Source organism: Paramisgurnus dabryanus, chromosome 5 (assembly GCF_030506205.2).
Source record: "Paramisgurnus dabryanus chromosome 5, PD_genome_1.1, whole genome shotgun sequence".
NCBI lineage: Eukaryota > Metazoa > Chordata > Actinopteri > Cypriniformes > Cobitidae > Paramisgurnus > Paramisgurnus dabryanus.
Window position 1 is genome coordinate 8,812,046 of NC_133341.1, and position 20,463 is coordinate 8,832,508.

The 20,463-nt window shown below is 35.7% G+C and overlaps 1 protein-coding gene across 2 annotated transcripts in view; it reads left to right on the top strand.

The window, feature by feature from the left end:
• The window catches only part of slc4a4a (solute carrier family 4 member 4a), a 108,575-nt gene that overhangs the window by 73,592 nt on the left and 14,520 nt on the right, over nt 1–20,463 (top strand). For both annotated transcript variants that reach the window (XM_073814619.1, XM_073814620.1), the window contains exons 11-17: nt 7,091–7,204; nt 9,448–9,622; nt 11,849–11,982; nt 12,806–13,077; nt 16,554–16,624; nt 19,786–19,971; nt 20,109–20,222. In XM_073814619.1, the coding sequence (XP_073670720.1) occupies nt 7,091–7,204; nt 9,448–9,622; nt 11,849–11,982; nt 12,806–13,077; nt 16,554–16,624; nt 19,786–19,971; nt 20,109–20,222 (1,066 nt within the window). The remainder of the gene's footprint in view (nt 1–7,090; nt 7,205–9,447; nt 9,623–11,848; nt 11,983–12,805; nt 13,078–16,553; nt 16,625–19,785; nt 19,972–20,108; nt 20,223–20,463) is intronic.

The window sequence follows — 20,463 nt, forward strand, 5'->3', positions numbered from 1 at the left end:
CGATTTAAAACCAACCTCCTCCGCTTTATTTCTCGTGGTACTCTGATGTCATCTGCTTGTCGGTTCTTGTGGCGCTGCGTAAAGTTGACCACACCTAAAAAATGTACTTCTAAACTCGACAGAAATGCTCTGTATACCAGCATCCCCTTTATTAATTTGTATAGCAGGAAAAGTTCTATTTTACTTCTCAGCGTGATAAATAGCTTACAAGGTTTGGTGTGTGAGCGTGTGAACTGACAGAAATGCGTGTGTCTAATGGTGAATGCGTACTTAAGAGCCTAGGTTATATCAACATATGTCAAATTAAGTTACCTGATATCCACTTAATTTTATAAGTTCTAAACATTAATTTAAAATAACATACAGCGTATGTATTAGGCCTATTTGCTTAAATTACATTTTAACAAAGAAACTGCAAGGGTTGATATTAAAACCCAACACGCTGGTGAAAACTGGATAAACCGGTTTTCTTTGATGAGGTGATCGATTAGCATTGGGGGTTGGCAAAGAATTGGCAGACCTAGGGGTGGGTGGTTTTTAATTTCTTGACTCTGTGTCACTGGTAGCTGCTAAAACAAGCAGCTAAACCATGTACAATTAATTAGATTATGGAAGTAAAGTTAGCATTACATATGTTTTACAAACAATTGGTTTACAAACTCTGGGATGTTTGTGATTATCATCATTCAGAAAAGTGGTGCTTGTGTTTAGACTTGTGTTTTACGTGATTAAATCAGGAAGATTACATTAGTTTCTTTTCAGTGTAGAACAGTTGGTAATCAAAATGCAAAAATAGTATCTTTATAAACATCGCTAAAACAAAGAGTGAATTAAAATTAAAAAAGTAATAAAGTTAAAGCTGCTTATAATTTTGTTTATATTTACTAGCATTTTCTGAGTAAAAAATGTTTAGATTTTGTTAAGTAGCCTAAATCTTACTCCAATTTATTTCAGTGTAGGTTTCTCATTTTTATCAGCTTTCTTTTGCTTTTCAAAGGGCCGTCTACCTTTGCTACCGCCAGTGCTTTAATGTGGGCCGGTAGGCGCCAGTACTCAGTACCGCCACTTCCAAATATAGCTCTTGAGCGTACCACCACCTCTCCCTGCGCCCAGAACGTACTTCTAGCGTACCAGAACGCTCATTTGCACATCTGTTTAAATCAGAGGCTTAATTTAATTATTTGGCTGCGCTGCCGCTTTTCAAAGCGCACTTCACAATGCAAGCGTCCTAATTCGTCCCACCGAGAGCAGAGACTACATTACCCATACACCTTTGAGTTTTACAAGTTAAAAGCGCATGCGTAGCTTTTGCTGCTGTCAATAGGCTTGTTCGACTTCATGCGGCGCCCCGAGAATCGATAGCCGGAAGACGTCACAGTATCGCGAGAGCGAGGCGAAATATGATTTCTTGAATCATACTCGCGGTACTCTGACGTCATCCGGCTGTCGGTTCTTGCGGCGCCGCATGAAGTCGAACAAGCATAGTGTTAACAACGTGGTTTGGAGAGGTGTGTGAAACGCGCAACCATAGCTGCTCTGTTAAAATGAAAATACAATGAATACTTAATATGCCCTCCTGGTTTTAGACTCTGAGGAGTAAAAGAACAAGGTCAGAATCAGAGGACTCTCGCTGGCAGAATGATAGCTGCAGGTCAGATGCAAGCTTTTTCCAATACCCTTTTAGGTACGTGACAATCTCTGCTGTCGCCAGGGCCGCCTTAACCTAATGTGAGGCCCCGGGGCTAAGAGGTTTTGTAGGCCCCCCTTCCCCTCGATTTATAGTGTAATTTTTTTTAAAAAGTGTAATATCTAGAAAATCTACATCACAAAATGCATTAGTTTCATTCGAGACATACAACAGTGAGTTTTCCCTCTTTGAGCCAGAAAATACCATAATATTGTTATTAATATCACTGAACCCACTTGAGCATAAACACAAGACAGTTTATTTAACAACCACACACAGCAACATGTGGTGATAATAAAACCAAAATGTGTGAGAGTATATATGTTTATAAGCTTTATATTTATATAGTTTTTGGAATATACAAATTTGCAGAAAATTGCCACTCATAACTTAATGCTCACCACAGTTTTAAAAATATAATAAGTTAAAGTTAGATTTAAAGTGAAAATGCATTAATGATAACAAAAGATAAGTCTTTATAGACAGAATCTTGTTAAATGCATTAATGATAACAAAAGATAAGTCTTTATAGACAGAATCTTGTTTTTTTAATCAGTTATTTATTTTGTAGGCTATTGAAGATATAGTATGCATTGTATTTATTATTAATGCATACATAAGCGTGTAAAACGACCAAGTATGAATATGCACAAGACAGACAGGGAACATACCTGTATATTAGATCTTTAGATAATGAGATTATAATGGTGCTATCAGGGGATGATCATTTGAGATGGTCTTGTCGCTCTTTACTTTCTTAGACTTGCACCTTTACCGTTGCGTCTCTTTCTCGTCTTTCTAAACCAACAGATGTATGTACTGTGAGCTAACGTCGCGTCAAACATCGCTCCAGCTGCGCACGCGTCACTGATATAAACGCGAGTAAACTTAAACTTTATAACATCTAACAGCATTATGTGCGGGAACTCCTTTCTTAATTTAGCGGCACAGTTTCTTGTGCACTTTTGGAGAGACTTCAGCATGCCAGAGACTCAGACAGCTGCACGAGCACAGAGAGAGCGAACGAGCGAGCGCGCGCACGAAAAAGAGAGAGACCTGCACCTCACTAGTGCTTATTATGAAATTTCAGAAATTACTCTTTCATTTGTTGGTGGATTATTTCCTGTTTCTCTGTCATACTCAGTCTAACGTGCAGGAATGTCAAGTTGACAACGCGCACTTAATTACATTACGCGGAATAAAAATATGTTACGTCTGACATTTTATTTCACGTTAAGTTACAACGGACCAATCAGCAGCCATGTAACGTGCAATTAGAGTGATTGACAGAAAACCTGACAAGTTACAAAACAATATGACCTTTTCAGCTCATCATGAACGCAAACTTGGGAGGCCCTTGAACTTGAGAGGCCCCTGGGCTTCAGCCCAGGTAAGCCCGTGCATTAAGGCGGCCTTGGCTGTCGCGGCTGTCAGCTTGGTTCCCCTCGACGCAACTTCGGATTTCCTCAGACGATGTGCAGTGTAAAAACATTATTGAAATTGTATTATACATTCTTGCTAAACTACAAGTGAACGAAATTTCAATGAATTTGAACAACGCGCACAGGAGTTTTACCAAACGCAAAATGGAAAACAATGGGACAAAATAAAGTGATGACTTTCGAGTTTCAAATGGCCAATATTTTGCTATTCTTGAACCCATAGACATGGTCTTGGTGTCCAGAGAGTATCTTTGCCCGACAGCGACAATATGTTATTAAAAAATAAATTACATCATTATGGATAAATGAGTGCTTGCAGAATATATATGTTTGAGAATGCTTATAAGTACTTTTTTGTTTCTTAAACTTTAAAGATGAATATTCTCCTTTAGAGATGGGCAATTTTCAGCAATAGCACATTATATTCAAAATTTTGAGCTCATAAAAAAAGATTTTTCGCTTATTTAAATGACTTTTTTATGTTTTTATGCACGTTTAGTTTTGGTGCAATTTCATCAAAAGCTTGTAATTAGGAAATATACACAACATGCTTAACGTATATTTTCTATTAAAAAATGTTAAAATGTTGAAAATGTTGTAAAAATTGCGTATTCTTATATAATAAGAATAACAATATGATGTATTTATATTGCGCTCAAAATGATTTAGAAATGGAAAAAGGAATTCTTCTCAACTACCACCAATAAAGTTTTAAAATTCTTCTTTAGAAAAACGGCATTTAAACCCACGTGCACCGAACAAGAAAACGTATGCTTACATACAGTCCGTGTATGATATCTTTTTTATTTAGTTTTACATATTTTTATTTATATGCATTTAATAATAGTCTACCGTAAGGTCATAATGTACACACTGTTAAAAATGATTCAGTGGCTTTGTAAATATCTCTAAAATAAATGATTAAAGTAACTTAATAAAATCTCTTAATGCAGTTATGCGATTTTTTTAGTTGGAAAATAAATTACTAAAAATAGAACAGATATTTTGTGTAAAATGTACATATATTATTTGATGTATACGCCTTAATAATATAAGTATTACATTTACAGATTATTTTAGTCAATATATTTAAAAAGGTCAGAGTAATATATTTAAGTTTTTAAAACTGTAATAATTGCATATTTCAAATTATTATTATTTCTATTTGACATCAACAATGTGTAAGTTTTACGCCTAACTTGAAGTATGATTTACTTATATTTTCACATTGATATTATTTGAGTAAATGTAGGCAAAAAATAAATTAATAATAAGTAGAAAAAATGTCAATTTTAAACAATCACATAGCCAACGGTTTTTAATCAGCAACAAAGAAACTGCGCATTTTGCCGATGACAAACACCTCAGAAACTCCTCAAATTTATGAATATTTACACTCACAATAAGATTTTATTTCCTTAGTACAAAAGTATAACATATTATACAAATTCTCAGTGAAATGTATTAAACACCAATGCATACTTTTTATCGTGTTTCATACCATGTAAAGGGAAACATGATAATATAAAAAGTAGCCTACTGTTCAGTAATGCAGAAAAGCGCACCACAACCATGTTAAAGCTATTAAAACGTTCAGATGCAAAAATGAACTAAATGTAAAATTAGATAAACTAGTTAATGATATTGCGTAAATGCGCTCGGTCTCTTCAAAGGTCTTCGCGAATTATTTTGTTATAAGACTCGATTATCATACATCACGTCTCTTCTGTAAGTACACGGAAAAAATAAGACAAATGATGCGCGTTTGAGTCGGATTTTTATGAAGAATATGTGACTGTTTATGTAACTGGCAAAAGAAAACTTCGCCAACAAAATGTTTGCCAAAAAGCATGCATTTGTATGACATCAAAGTCTATCGCCTAAACATCGATAATCCGTGTCATGTTACTTCAATATCATACAGTATAGCCATGGGCGGAAATCCCGGGGGGGTCGGGGGGGACAGGACCCCCCCTATCTGAGGGTTGTCCCCCCTAAATTATCATTAGAATATGTGTATTGAAAATAATTTAATGATTTATAATACTTAAACTAGTTGTGTAAGAAGTGAAACAATACAAATGCAAACGGAGCAACAACAAAAAAACGTTTTAAATATTTGGATTCCCCCTCCCTTGCCTCACAGTGGTTTGGTCCACTGCCCACGCCCCTTTTACCTCACCACCACACATTCCGGTGGTAGAGAAGTGTACGGAGCCGACGCGTTAATAAGCTATATACAATACAACGTTTCCCATCACTTATCAGTTTATCCTCATATGTTTTAAAACTGGACTATTTTGACATATAAACATGAACATATTTCGTTTTCTGAGAACAGAAGCAGATAAACGATCAAGAAAACATTTTTATGCATTCATGCAGAGGTGAGGCAGAGCTGAAAGTAACAAATTACATTTACTCACCTTGCTGTAACTGAGTTTTTTGTGTACTTTTACTTTGAGTAGTTTTTAAAATCTGTACTTTACTTTTACTTAAGTATGTTTAAAGTATTGTTGGTTACTTCGCTACATGTTAAATCATATCCGTTACTGAGTAAAAATAAATAAAAAAGTAAGGTGATAAAGACGCGCCACGGTCGGATGATTGATTGATGGGCGGGGGAACGCGCAAAAAGAACCATGGAGAGGGACGAGACAGGCGCAGGCTAATGCAGACCCTCAATTCAATTCTTACGAAAGAAACCCCTGGCCATTGACGCAAAGCGATTGTTTCATTCAGGTAGGGTTCATGCTCTTGAGTACGGAGTTTGAGAATTGCCGACCGTGTTTAACCGCTAATTTGCACGATGCATTTTTAATACATGCGCATTATCTTCCGAGGTCTAGCAGCTTCGCGTCAAGTCAAACAACTTGAGAACGTCCTCGAGAATGCGCAGATCATTAGACATTGCAGAGAGAGAGAGAGCGCGAGAGAGATAGATTGAAAGACATCAGGTACACAGGTCTGGGAGCTAATAAACGTGTAAAGGATGTATAGTGTATAGCCATGGCACTCATCTCATTATATGTTCATTTATGTATATAGTTTAATAACAATGTATGTTACCAGCAATACATCAATTACAACCTTCATATAATGATTGTATTTACTAGCTGCTGACCTCATATTATTTTTGCTTCAAAAGTGCATAACTCACCTGTAAAAATCATTAAATAATTCCATAAATGTTTCTTAGTTATAAAAAGCTTTTTATTTTATTAACATTTGTTATTGCACTTTAATTGTAGAGATGTTTACAATTAAAAACATAGTTTGAGATGTATATATCCTTCCTTTGTGAACTATACTAGAAACCTCTCCCCGCTGTAAAAAAGTAACTCTTAAAATTAAAATGACTTTTTACTTGAGTAGATTTTTAGACCAGTAACTTTACTTTTACTTAAGTAAAATATTATTAAAGTAACTTTACTATTACTTAAGTAGAAAATTGTATTACTCTTTTCACCTCTGCATTCATATGTATTAAAATTAAATTTGCGTCCGTTCATAGAGAAAGAGAAACGTTTTCTATCTGTACCCATTTCCTTGCAAGTACAATTTTGCCTGTATTATTGGTGTCCCCTTCAAAAATTGTTCTTGAAAAATTTTATGTTTATTGTCCCCCCCAACATTTAGATGAGATTTTCGCCCCTGAGTATAGCCTACGCTCAGCATGAAGTCGAGCACACACATTGTCGTCAGTATGGCCTACATGAAACACGCCTGCCCTCTACAGGTTTTTATATTTCCTGCGTCCCCCACCGAACCCCCCTTTTGCGGGATCTCGCAGAATTTCGGAAGTCTCCGCGGCATTCTGGTCTCAGAGACGCGCATTTTTAAAGGCCACATCTGTATGCGTGAATAGCATGTTTTTGCCACCGCGTCTGGTGTGAACGCAGAGTAAGAACATTAATTAAATTGACTGTCTTGTTCCACAATCAATTTTTATGTTGTTCAGGAAGAACATGTATGCTGGAGGGGACAGCACACAGATGAATGGAGACATGCCTCACAGCGATGGACATGGGGGCGGTGGGCACGCAGTAGTCGATGAGCTGAAAAAGACTGGGAGGTGAGTTTTTATTGCCTTTCATTATCTCACTTCTTTGAAACGTCTGTGCCCCTAGGTTTGTGTACGTTTTTTCGTAAAGAAAAGATTATGCCGAACTTGGGCGAAAGGGTTACTTTGCTCAAAATTCATAGGAAAGTCTTAATATTCAATAAACATTAAAGTCAGCATGTGCGCTGTTTACTACGAAGAAACTGTTATGGTTAGATTTAATGTTCCCATCACAGCACAATCCTACTGTTGGTTTAAGAAACACCCTGACCTTTGGCAAAGAATTACCTTGTACTACTGGTACCACTTTTAGGACCAAACTGATTGTGACTCCTTTATACCAGTAATACCATAAATATACTATGAAACATCTATTGCTACTATTTGCTTTTCTATTTGCATGTTTCTATAAAAAAGAATTTTCATCATAGATTATATTGGACAATTTCTTAGGTTTTAGTACATATTTAAGGGAAAAATCTGCATTTTCTTAGTGATGCTACTGTATTTACAGTCAGTGTAAATAGGTTTTATTTATTAAATAAAATTATTTATATATATATTGTAATTGTAAGTTGTAATCGGATACTATCTATATTAGCAGATACTGTTTTCACCTCAGTATTTTTGTTGACTAACAGGATCCAATAATAAAAGAGTTTAAAAGATTTTATTTAATAAAATGATTAAATAGATTCTGCATTATTGGGAGAATAAAAGCCCTCCCTACACCAATCCCTAATCCTACCCTTATAAATACTTTAATACTTTGATTAACACTTGCTGGGCTTTTAAAAAAAAAAATAATTGAAAAGAAAATGCCTTTTCGAGGTCGGCAAAATGTGGATTCAAACCAGCATCATCACCTCAAAAGTCAGTTCCATGAGCTATACGCTCTACTGCCTGTGCCACTGAAGCCATTGACTTCTACACATATTTTTAAAACTTTAGGGGTCCAACCATATGTTGGTGGGCAGAGCTAGTGTAAATACACTGTAAAAAAGTTGTTTCAACTTAGTTACCTGGTTGCTTTAAAATTATGAGTTAATGCAACTCAACAAAAATTAGTTGACACAGCAATTTTTACATTTTTTTTAAATGCAACTTAACAAATATTAGTTGACACAGCAATTTTTACACTTTTTTTTTTTTTTTTTAGTTAACCAGGATTGTTGATGAAGTTAAATTAACTTGAACCAACAATAATTTTTGAGAGTGTAATGTTTTAGTATAACAATGCAAAATCAGCAACACCAAAGCTCCAAAAGTATCAAAAATATTTATTGTTTAAAACTAGTGCATGGCATGGCAGTGTAATGTTTTCCAACAGATGCTTAGTGTACTTAGTGTAAATACTCTGTATTTGGCATGTATTTTTGTCTATATTTGAGCTGGCATGAACTCCACAGATCGATGAACTCCTGATGATCCATCTTCTTAAAAAAAAATTCCAAAAAGCTTACATGCTTTAGTGGAAACAATAAAATCTGTGCATTGGTACAAAAAAGTTAACATGGTCAGTATCATGAACATTAAATACTTGATTTGTAAATAATGCAAATTGTAAATATTTCTTGTTTACTTTGTCATAAAGTGTCTGTGTTTTACATAAAGCATTGCTTAAAGGTGGTTTTAAATAGGTTTAAATTAGATTATAAATACTAATTTTTCAATGTGGTCTCAGACAGTTAGACCACAGTTAAAACTGCACAGAAATTTCATGAAAATAAATAAATACCACCTCTCTTAAAGGGGACATATCATGAAAGTCTGACTTTTCCCATGTTTCAGTGCTTTAATTGGGTCCCCAGTGCTTCTATCAACCTAGGAAATGTGATAAAGATCAACCCATTTACTTTGTTTTGGTAAACCATTCTCTGCAAGCATGTGGAAAAATGGGTCATTAAAATTTGGCTCCCCTTGTGATGTCAGAAAGGGATAATACCGCCCCTTAATCTGCACTTTCCAACCACGACATTGTCATTTAATGCAGATACCAGCTCATTTGCATTTTAAAGGACACAACCAAAAATGGCAAATTTCTGCTCACACCTGTGAGCAATTTGGCAATTTTAACATGATAGTATAAATTATCTATGTGGTATTTTGAGCTTAACTACACATATGTACTGTTGGGACACCAAAAATCTATTTGACATCCTAAAAAAAGACTTGAGAAATGTCCCCTTTAATGGCATAAGAATGATAAAAAGCCTGAGAATATGAATTCACAATGTTTATCCTTTTTTCTTCAGATTTTGTGGAGGCCTTATTCTTGATATTAAAAGAAAAGCACCTTTCTTTGCAAGTGATTTCTATGATGCACTACACATCCAGTCTTTGTCTGCGATCCTTTTCATCTACCTGGGAACGGTAACCAATGCCATCACATTTGGAGGACTGCTAGGGGACGCCACAGAAAACATGCAGGTGAAGATATAACTGCAATTCATGGGAAACAATGCAACATTGTGATTCTGTTGTGTTTCTCTGTACTCTAATTTACCTGAATAAGAATCAGGGGTTACACTGTAATAGAATCTAAGTCAATCTTTAACTGATGTAGATTTAAAGGACCTTCTTCTCTGCCATCATTTTTAATTGATTCGCTGACAGGTCATGTGAGTAAGTTAAAGTCTCACGGTTCAAATGTTAAGCTTTCTTAAAGAATTCTAAGGTCTACTGCAAGTGTCACAGGATGATCAATGTTTAAGCTCATGGGAGCCCTTCAGTATTTGTCAGGCAACAATATAGTGTAATTTAAAGAGATCCAAAGGTCATTTAGAGACATTTTGCATGCAGACTGCCACGCAGGAGCAATAAAGTGTATGAGATTATGAAACAGACCTCTTTTAACTCAAACAAACACTCACATTCCCAAAACACTCCTAATGGACTTAATTTCAATTACTTTGCAAACGACACTTGTTATAGGAATTAACATAAAATGTTTGATTTTATGGACAGTTTTGTGTTGGCATTATGGAATGTCATGTGTTTTGTGTGTGTATTATAAAGCCTACTGAAAAAAAAAGTATATGATGTTTTTTGTATATGTACAGTACATTGCTAGGCATGACCCATTTAACCATGACTTATTCACAATACAACACTAGCCTCGATTACCTTACTGCTATGGTACATAAAACACAGCTATTGACCAATCAGAAAGAAGGACTGAAACAAACTGTTTTATTAACCGTAATTAAGGGAAAGAATTGAAGAGCCTCAAATGCAAAATCCTCTTAGTGCGTCTGACATGTTTTCTTGTAAATTAGCATTTTTATCAGACTCCTTATGGATTCTGCCAACTAAACCGGTATTTAAACAAAGTATGTGATAAATGTATAATACATGGCGAGAGAATTTGGGTAATATAATTGTCTTATTTTAATGTTGGCAAAAAATCCTTAATAACGGCATATCAGGCAGTGCAGCAAGACTGTATCTGAAAGTAATATAGCGTATTTTCTGGACTATAAGTCGCTCCGGAGTATAAGTTGAATCAGTCAAAAATGCGTCATGAAGAGGAAAAACATACGTAAGTCGCACTGGACTATAAGTTGCATTAATTTAGAAAATAATTTCACAAAATCCAAGCCCAAGAACAGAAATTTAATCTGAAAAGGCAAGTTATTCAACTAAACAATAGTACAGAACAGCAGGCTGAAGAGGTGTCCGTACATGTTAATGTAACATTAACAGTTATTTACACGATACACAATACAGAACATACCTGAGAGGCTGAATAGGCTAAATTAACATAACAAGCCAAATCAAATTCACCAAGTTCCCAAAGTCATTTCACATCACTAAATCCATTGAATTACATAAATACAGGAGCAGCATAGCAGACTCTCACGGCTGTAGACGGTAATGGTTTCTCTTGGTTCATATGATTACATTTTGACACATAAGGCGCACCTGACTATAGTGCGGAAAATAAGGTCCCGCAGTCCAGTGATGGACTGTCAAGGCCCGCAAAGTCTTCTCTGACATGTTTTAATATATCTTTACATTAATGTGCATTTAATTATATCCAATAGTCCAGTGGTTCTTAACGTTATTCCTGGAGGCCCACTGCCCTGCATGTTTTGTATGTCTCTTTTATCTGGCAGACTCAGTTCAGTTCATTGAGATCTCTTCTAATGAGCTGATGATTTGAATCAGGTGTGTTAAATAAGGGAGACATACAAAATGTGCAGGGCAGTGGGCCTCGAGGAATAACGTTAAGAACCACTGCAATAGTCTTTTCTTTTCATTTTCTCATGGTTGTGCTGCTTCCAGTAGTGCATTTTTATGAGTTTTTATCCAATCATATTTCAGCAATCATGTGTTGCCAAGGTCAAGGAAATCTGCCTTGAGGCCTTCACCAGTGCTGGGTCTTGTAGCTTTAAATGAATGGCGATGAATAACATCAAAAGTTTTAGCATCCTTTGATTGAATGTTTAAAGAGCATACTACCAAAGTCCATTAAGATATACACCACCAGGTAAAAGTATCTACTAATGTTACTAGTCCTAGTTTTAAATATGTAAAGCAGTCAGATGTCTTGCAATGGCAGTTATCACAACAGGTCCCTTAAACGCATCTCCCTTTAGCACTTGCTTTCCTACAGGGACAGAACACTTTTTGACTCTTATATCATGTGTTAAGGGTGTGCTGGAGAGCTTTCTGGGTACTGCAGTGACTGGAGCTGTTTTCTGTCTCCTGGCTGGACAGCCTTTGACCATCCTCAGTAGTACAGGGCCGGTGCTAGTGTTTGAACGACTACTCTTCAACTTCAGCAGGTGTTTATTTTATTATTTTCTTTTTATTATTTAAGATTTTTTTCATGTAAATGAATGAATAATTCCAGCAAATGTAAACATCTTATAGCCATGCATGATGCTTATGATCTAGTTGACATCAACTGTGATGTTCAAACAGATAATAAAGATAGTTACCCTTGTTTTATCCTATATTGTTATTTTTGATATGCTGTCAGGGAGCCATTATATATACATTTTAATTTTGGTTGTATGTGCACTTACAGTATACTTACAGTGTATTTATCCAACAAAATACTCTGTCTGCTGGAAAAATGACATTCTTACTTGGTATCTTTGTCTTGTTTTCAGTACAAATATCAAAAAAAATTAAGATGTTTTTTCCTCTTTGAGCAAAATAACCTAAGAAAATAAGTCTAGCTTTTAGACAAAAAATATACAATTTAAGTGTATTTGTGCTTAAAACAAGCAAAAAAAAATTGCCAATGGGCCGAGAAAAAAAGTCTTCTTAAATTAAAAAAGAATAATAATAATAGGATTTTTTTTACCCCATTGGCAGATTTTTTATAAAAATTTTTTGCTTGTTTTAAGCACACATTCATTTAAATTGTATATTTTTTTGTCTAAAAATTTGACTAATTTTCTTAGTTCATTTTGCTCATCAAGAAAACGTATCTTAAGAATTTTTAGATATTTGTACTAAAAACAAGACAAATAACTATGTAAGAAAGTAATTTTTTGCAGTGTAATAATTGCCCAAATACACATTACATGTAGAACAGGACTATAAAATGAGGTTCTACCATAATTTCAGTATAAATTTAATATCTTATCTCCTCCACAGGGAAAACGATTTTGACTACCTAGAATTCCGTCTATGGATTGGCTTGTGGTCGGCTTTCTATTGCCTGGTCCTCGTGGCTACTGATGCCAGCTTCCTGGTGCAGTATTTCACTCGGTTTACAGAGGAGGGCTTCTCCTCTCTCATCAGCTTCATCTTCATCTACGATGCTTTCAAAAAGATGCTGAATTTATCCCATTATTACCCAATCAACTCGGACTACAAAGTCAACTATGTCACACAGTATGACTGCATGTGTATGGCGCCCACTGAAGGTAAGACTTGGTACTTTAGCTCCATGTTTTCTAATGCTGAGTTCAGACTGAAGATTTTCAAAGTAGTCGGTCACAGATCTTTTTAGGCTGCATGACTATCTGGGGTAGCGTTCAGTGGCTGCTGTTTTCAGACTGCATGATGGATTGGCGACAGGGGGTTTCACACTGCATGACTTTACCATAGGAAGAACTTTGTCGGCAATTCTCTTAGATCGCGTCATTGATCATTCACACTGTATGATTGTCACTCGAGTGCACGAGCATCGATTTACCTGTGATTTCAGGCATTTGTCGGCGATTTCTCAAAACCTGTCGTCGAGTCAAAATCAGGGCTAAAATCGTGCAGTCTTAACTTGGCAAAAGGTGTTTTGGTTAGGTGTTTAAAGTAGATACTGATGTAACCTGCTGAACCTTTATTTAGTTTCAGGTTTGTTAGCTCACACTTATAGGTGCTGAGCAAACAGAAAAAAATGACAATTTTAGATTACTCACGAATATATAGCGCTTTTTAAGCTTAAATACATTGACCATCCTTTAATTCTTTAATTAAAAGGTTGCTTAATGGCACTGGCACACAAACAGTGGAAGCACAAAGGTTAAATAGGGATATATGCCTCAGTATTTTCCCAGTAATAGATCTGAAGCCCATTGTAAATAGGTGTCCAGGTCTACATCCTGCAAATGATTTATAAATGTGTGTGCTGTTTGTGTGTGCGTGTGTTTGCATTTTCAAAGTAATCGACCATCATGTTGTTTTGACAAAAAATAAACTGCTTGAAAAGTGCATAAAAATTCTGTTTAATTTTAAGATCTTTAGTAATTTTTTCAGGGTTATACACTGATTGTAAAAAGGGCTTTAGTTTTGCACAACTTATGCTGCATGTTGTTGGCAATGCAAAGATCATGAGTTTAACTTCTAGTTACAGTAAGTAAAGAAGTTCGGTTAAGAAATGTTACCACATTGTAAAGTGTTACACAAAAAGTATAGGTACAATGTTTGTACTTTATCCTTTTTGTATGCAGTTTTTTATTGGCTTTAAAAGACATGTCAGTCATATGCAACGCAGGTAAATTTTGTCCCTCAATATGGTCAACATAATTGAAGACCACTGTACAAATGTACAACATTGTTTATAAAGTTTCTATATAATAATTAAACCACTTCTTTGTATCAGTGTAATGTTTTATACCCAGGTTAAAAATGATGGCAGTGGTTGCTTCAAAGATAGATCTGTTTATTTTGGTATTGAGGGTGTGTTTGTGGCGGGGTGGTGGGACTCAGCAGGAATGAAGGAACAAACTGGGGGGGCGGATGCGGACGTGATGTGGTGCAGGGTTAATCTCCTCCAGGTGTGCGCTGAATCGAGACTGTATGCAGAGGGGCTGGTGGATAGGGCCCTCATCCTCTCACGCTGGTTTCTTTTCTGTTAGTTGATCATCAGCCTCCCTTGACTTTTCTCAAATCCAGTGTCACAGAGAGAAACAACAGCTGTGTGGAAATAAGTTCTAGTTAGGGGAAACCCAGCAAAGAGACTCTTTAAAGATTAATGCCATACACTGAAAAAAATGATTCGTTGAATTTAATAAATTTTTTTAAGGTAAGTGGTTGCAATCAATTTATTTAAGCTACATTTAAACAAAAAAGATTAGTAAAGTAAAATAAAATATTAAACTTTTGTTTAAATGTAGCTTAAATAAATTGATTGCAACCACTTACCTTAAAAAAATGGACTAACTTCAATGAATCATTTTTTTCAGTGTAGAGAAGTGTTGAATATTTACAGCAGTCAATGCTGGAAGGCACGTGTACCGTGCCTGACTCGCCCACAAGTGTGATAAGATGTTTTCTCTTAAGGGGATGAATTCATCTCATCTGCTTGTGAAATCTGTCATGTGTGTTAAGAGTTTAACTGTTTATTTAAACATATAGATTGTAGGAATCAAGCCACCTTATGGGTGTGCTACAGCTGAGCTACTGGAGGCAACATATAGCCTACAGTATGTCACAAAAGTGAGTACACCCCTCACATTTCAGCAAAAATTTTAGTATCTACAAAGATGGCCAAGTCTATAATCAGTAACAACCTGAAACTGAGTTACAGTACAGTGGCCACGGTCATACAGAGGTTTTTCGAGATTGTTTCCACTCTAAACAGGACACGCAATGATCAACCAAAAGCATGAATTACTGGAACCATGTCCTGTGGTCTGATGAAACTAAACTTGAACATAAACTTGTTTGGCTCAGATGGTGTCCAGCATGTGTGGTGAAAGCCATGCGAACCAAATTGTTGCAGTGTGCTGCATATGGTCTGTGCACTGACAATCTGACCTTTTTCTGCAACCTGTAAAGCAATGTTGGCAGCACTCATCCGTCTGTTATTTGAAGCTAGCTTCTGCACCTAACGCACAGCAGAAGGACTCAACTTCTTTGATCGACCCTTTGCGTGTCTTGTTCAGAGTGGAAAACCTCTGTATGACCGTGGCCACTGTACTGTAACTCAGTTTCAGGTTGTTACTGATTATAGCCGTGGCCATCTTGGTGGAGAGCCACAATTGTAATTCTCAAATCCTCAGAGAGTTCGTTGCCATGAGGTGCCATGTTTAACATCCAGTGGTTAATATGAGAGAATTGTACGCAAAGCACCAAATTTTAAGTGGTCTAATACGAGATACACAAATTTGTAACATTAACATGATGAATAGGACATGTGGCTTTGCATGGTTAAACGTTATACATCTAAAACTTGCCCATTGGCCTACAAATCATCCCTCATACTAATTGGCTATATCACACGGTCTCCTCTCCACTAATAAGCTGGTGTGTGGTGAGCGTTCTGGCGCAATATGGCTGCCGTCGCATTATCCAGGTGGATGCTGCACATTGGTGGTGGTTGAGGAGATTCCCCCATTCATATGTAAAGCGCTTTGAGTACTGAGAAAAGCGCTATATAAATGTAAGGAATTATTATTATTATTATTATTATTATTATCACTGTACTCACCTTTGTTGCCACCTATTTTGACATTAATGCCTGTATGTTAAGTTCTTTTCAGAGGACAGTAAATCTGTGCTACTATACAAGCAGCACATTGACTACTCTAAAATATATCCAAATTTCATTTCTATAGTATTGTCCCTTTAGAATATATATATACAAATATTTGCTGAAATGTAAAGGTGTACTCACTTTTGTAACATACTGTACAATATATAAATATATAAATATAATATAAATAAATTATATATATATATATATATATATATATATATTTATATTTATTTATTTATTTATTTATTTTATATTTATATATATATAGAACGAACATAGGTTAAATGATAGTGTAGGGAACACAACAGATGCTTATAAAATGTATATCAATAACCCACTTTCAGTTTCTTTACATAACATTGTACACCCAGATGCATAAATTATCACTTGCCACTTCTTTCTAAAATCCTTTTTTTTTTACAGTTAATACATCGGATGTGTATACTGATCCGTTTGATCCAACACTAGCCTGGACTGTAAATTACACCGATACAGTAAGTGATTCCTGTTAAGTTACTGAAATATGTGTAAAAGACTTGTTGGATTCATTGATGTTACCTAATGGAAAGCTAAACTTAGGAAAAACCACTAGAGGAAACTTCCTTGTCCTGTTTATATTCAGAAAAGGCATAGTTATCATTTTATTCCTTAACCTCATCACATTTCTGAATCGGACAGCCGATCTTATTACAGCTATTTCATGTACTACGGCTTTTGATCAGTAAGTCGATCTAAAATCACTGTTAGTTTGAGTCGTTTATAACATGCATTTGAAAAAGCAACACTCGTCAAACATAATTATTAAACATATTCTTTATTATCATGAAAATACCTGAAAAGGTTTGAAGAACAGCATTATAAGCAATATAAATATATCCTTATGCTATTTCATGGAGCTGCGTGTCATCACAGCTGCGTGTGTATTGTTCTTCGTCTACAGCGCATTTTGAGTTTCTGCACGAGAGCGCCCCCTGGCTTTTGGATGTAGTGGCATTTCACCGTAATTCATTGAGAAACATAGCAAGCATTATCGGCCGATTGATCAGAGCATCCCTACAAACATGGACAAATACACTGCTTCATGTTCTTAGAAAACAATTTGTTTATTATATTTATTGGATCTTCCTAACCCCAAAATAGCTGGTAGAAGTCTGGAAAAAAAGACAAACCAATATCCCGGTCTTAGGAGGTTAAATTGGAGCCCGTACGTACAACATGTCTTGTCAAAATAAGTGCCTGCTGCAGATGCGTCTAAAGGGTTTATGAAAAAGAAATGCTCGCGTTTGCCAGATACTCGCATACCGTAATATCATGCATAACCAGAGTTTACTGTTAAGGGAGTGTCTTGCATATATTTTGTAAACGTGAGCGTCTCTTTTATCATAAACGGTTTTGACGCGTGTGCAGCAGGCACTTATTTTGTCAAAACACGTGATGCACATGATTCACATGATGCAACGAACACATATTTTGAAAACGCAAGCAACACACGACACTCCGAACACTTATTTTTATTTAGCGCCCCTCGGATGAGCAGTCACGGGCCGCCACTGATTTTTTATGATTTTAACAAAAGTTGAATGCCTTCTAGAATTTTTTTTTTTTAAATATATAAACATACAATATATCAAATGAAAGAACAGACCCTCTGCTTTCAAAAAAGGTTTCATCCTACCTTTCTTTTTCTTTTTATCACCTCTCAAATATGGGTAGGTTTCTTCAAAGAGAGAATTCATTTTTGTGAAGGAGTTTTTAATAGAGATCAGATTCACAAGCGATCCTCAAAACATACATGGAGTTTGAACTGTTTGCCTTAAGGGAATACTTCCAGGTTTCATGAGTTGGGTAGGAGCGGCACTTGGTGGAAATATGGATTGCCAGAAAAACTTGTCATTGGCAGGAAAGCGTTTTCTTTTAATAGATGAGTTACCACATCAATTGTGGGGAAAGAGTTTAACCACTTAGCTTTAGAAAAATTGAGCATCCTGCTAACACAATTTCTATTCCAAATAATAGACAAATGGTCTTTGTGACAATGGTCTCATTCAGATGGTTCTGTCAGTTTGAGATCAATGAATTTTCAATTTCTTGCCAACATCTTTGTGACGACTTTTGAATAAAGCACAGGTCTTGTTTCATACCCTTTGTTCAAATCTGAACAATAACAGGACCAGTGTAAGAGTCTGAAGACAGCAAAACATCTGTATTCATAACAGAAATATCTCTGAGATTTAAAGGAATGTTCTGGGTTTCATACAAGCTCGATTGATCATATTTATGGCATGAGGAGTAAAGGTGAACAGTGGCAAAGGGTTTGAAAGCAGAACTGTAAAGCCTGCATTAAAGCACCTGTAATTATTTAGTTTAACCCTGTCTGTTATTTCAACTGTAGGTGTAAAATTGTATCCTTGCTTGTAAACTCTCAGAAAGAAAGGTTCAAGAGTTTGTTTTAAGAAGGTACCAATATGCACATTTTAGGTACTAAAGTGTCATTTTAGGTACGCCAGTGACAAGTTTTCTACCTTGTACCTTTATTCTGAGAGTGTATCACACAGTTAAGGGGTGTTAAAGTGTCACGACAAAGATGAAAGATTGCATATAACTTTACATAGACATGGTTAGTGAGCAAACCTCTCATCACAGAGAGTACAATATTATAAACGTAGTATAAGTACAGTTTACATGTAGCCTAAACATGCAATTTGATTAAAATGTTCGTTTACATGTACATTCTATATAATCCGAACCAAACGTCTGCACAAGCGCACAGCCAGAGTTGCCAGATACAGTGGACATTCAAAACTAGCTCAAAAGCATCCCAATGACTATTCACAGTCCAAATACCAATAACTAATGAACGAAATCATTATATCTTTACCCCGCAGAATAAAATAAACTGATTGAAACAATTTAAAAGCATCCCAAATCTAAGGTCCACAAAAAGCAGAGGACCTGGCAACGCAGATAAAGCATGATCTCTCGCCGAGTTCATGCTTTATCTCTGAATAAATGTACAAAGTCAAAGTTGAGTTGGAGAACATTTTTCTTAAGAATTTTCAGTCAAAGAAAACACAATTTTCGAAAGGGACAATGCTATTCGATTGCTTTATGTACTGTTATGAAAGACATGAATGCTTCATAATGCTTGCTGCCATTGCCTTGCTATTGCATGTTATGAGATGATAATCATGTGATACGTAAATAAGAGGTAAATATAAGACGTCAACTTAAGCACAATTCTTCTGCGCATATGCACAAGGTATTTTTGCATCTGCTTGAGAAAATACTAATGTACGATTCAGGCGTTTACATGCCCACTTGTCTCCTGATGATCGAATCACAGATATGTACTATACCACCTTTTTCAGTACGATCGAAATCGACCTCAGTCAGATTGATTAATGTGTTGACATGAAGGCTTTTCAATCCAATTGTACCATTAATAAAATTACAAACAGATTATTTGGTTGCATGTAAACGTACCTACAGTACTGCTGCATTTCTGTTGTTTTACAATAACTTAAATGTTTGCTTTAAAAACTGAATCAGAATGTTTAACCAAATTATGCCACAAATACATAAATGTATAAAAAACTTTTATAAATGTAATATTGTGGTCATGTTTCTAAAATTAACTTGTGTGTCATTTATGCAGCGTTTAAATGCTAGCTGGTCATCCCTGACAAAGAAGGAATGCCTGAAATATGGAGGGGAGTTGGTGGGAAAAGCCTGTGACTTTGTGCCTGACATCACCCTCATCTCCTTCATTCTCTTCTTTGGCACCTACACCTGCTCCATGTGTCTAAAGAAATTTAAGACTAGCCCTTACTTTCCTACTACTGTAAGTAACCACGCTTGCTAGTGTGTGTGTCTTTCTGTTGACTGTTTTTCTGATTTCTGTAATTCTAAACTGTACTACAGTTGTATAGGCAACATGTCTACAACTGTATTTAATTGTTGGTTCCTGTTTTTATGCAGGTGAGAAAGCTCATAAGTGACTTTGCCATTATTTTGGCCATTTTAATCTTTTGTGGTGTTGATGCTCTTGTTGGGGTTGAAACACCAAAGCTCATAGTGCCAACTGAATTTAAGGTAAGCAACCTACTGTATCAAACTTGCCCTGTCTATGATAGAAGTAGTTAACCTAACATGTAAATTATGTCATTGATCAATGATCGATTAGCCTCACTTTTCCAAACCTATATGCAGACATTTACAGGATCATCACAAAAATGAAATGATTGAAAATTGTTGCACATATTTTGCCATAGAGTGAGGTGGCCATATTATTTCCAGCCAAATAAAAAAGCATTATTTTCCTTTTTTGTTTGTT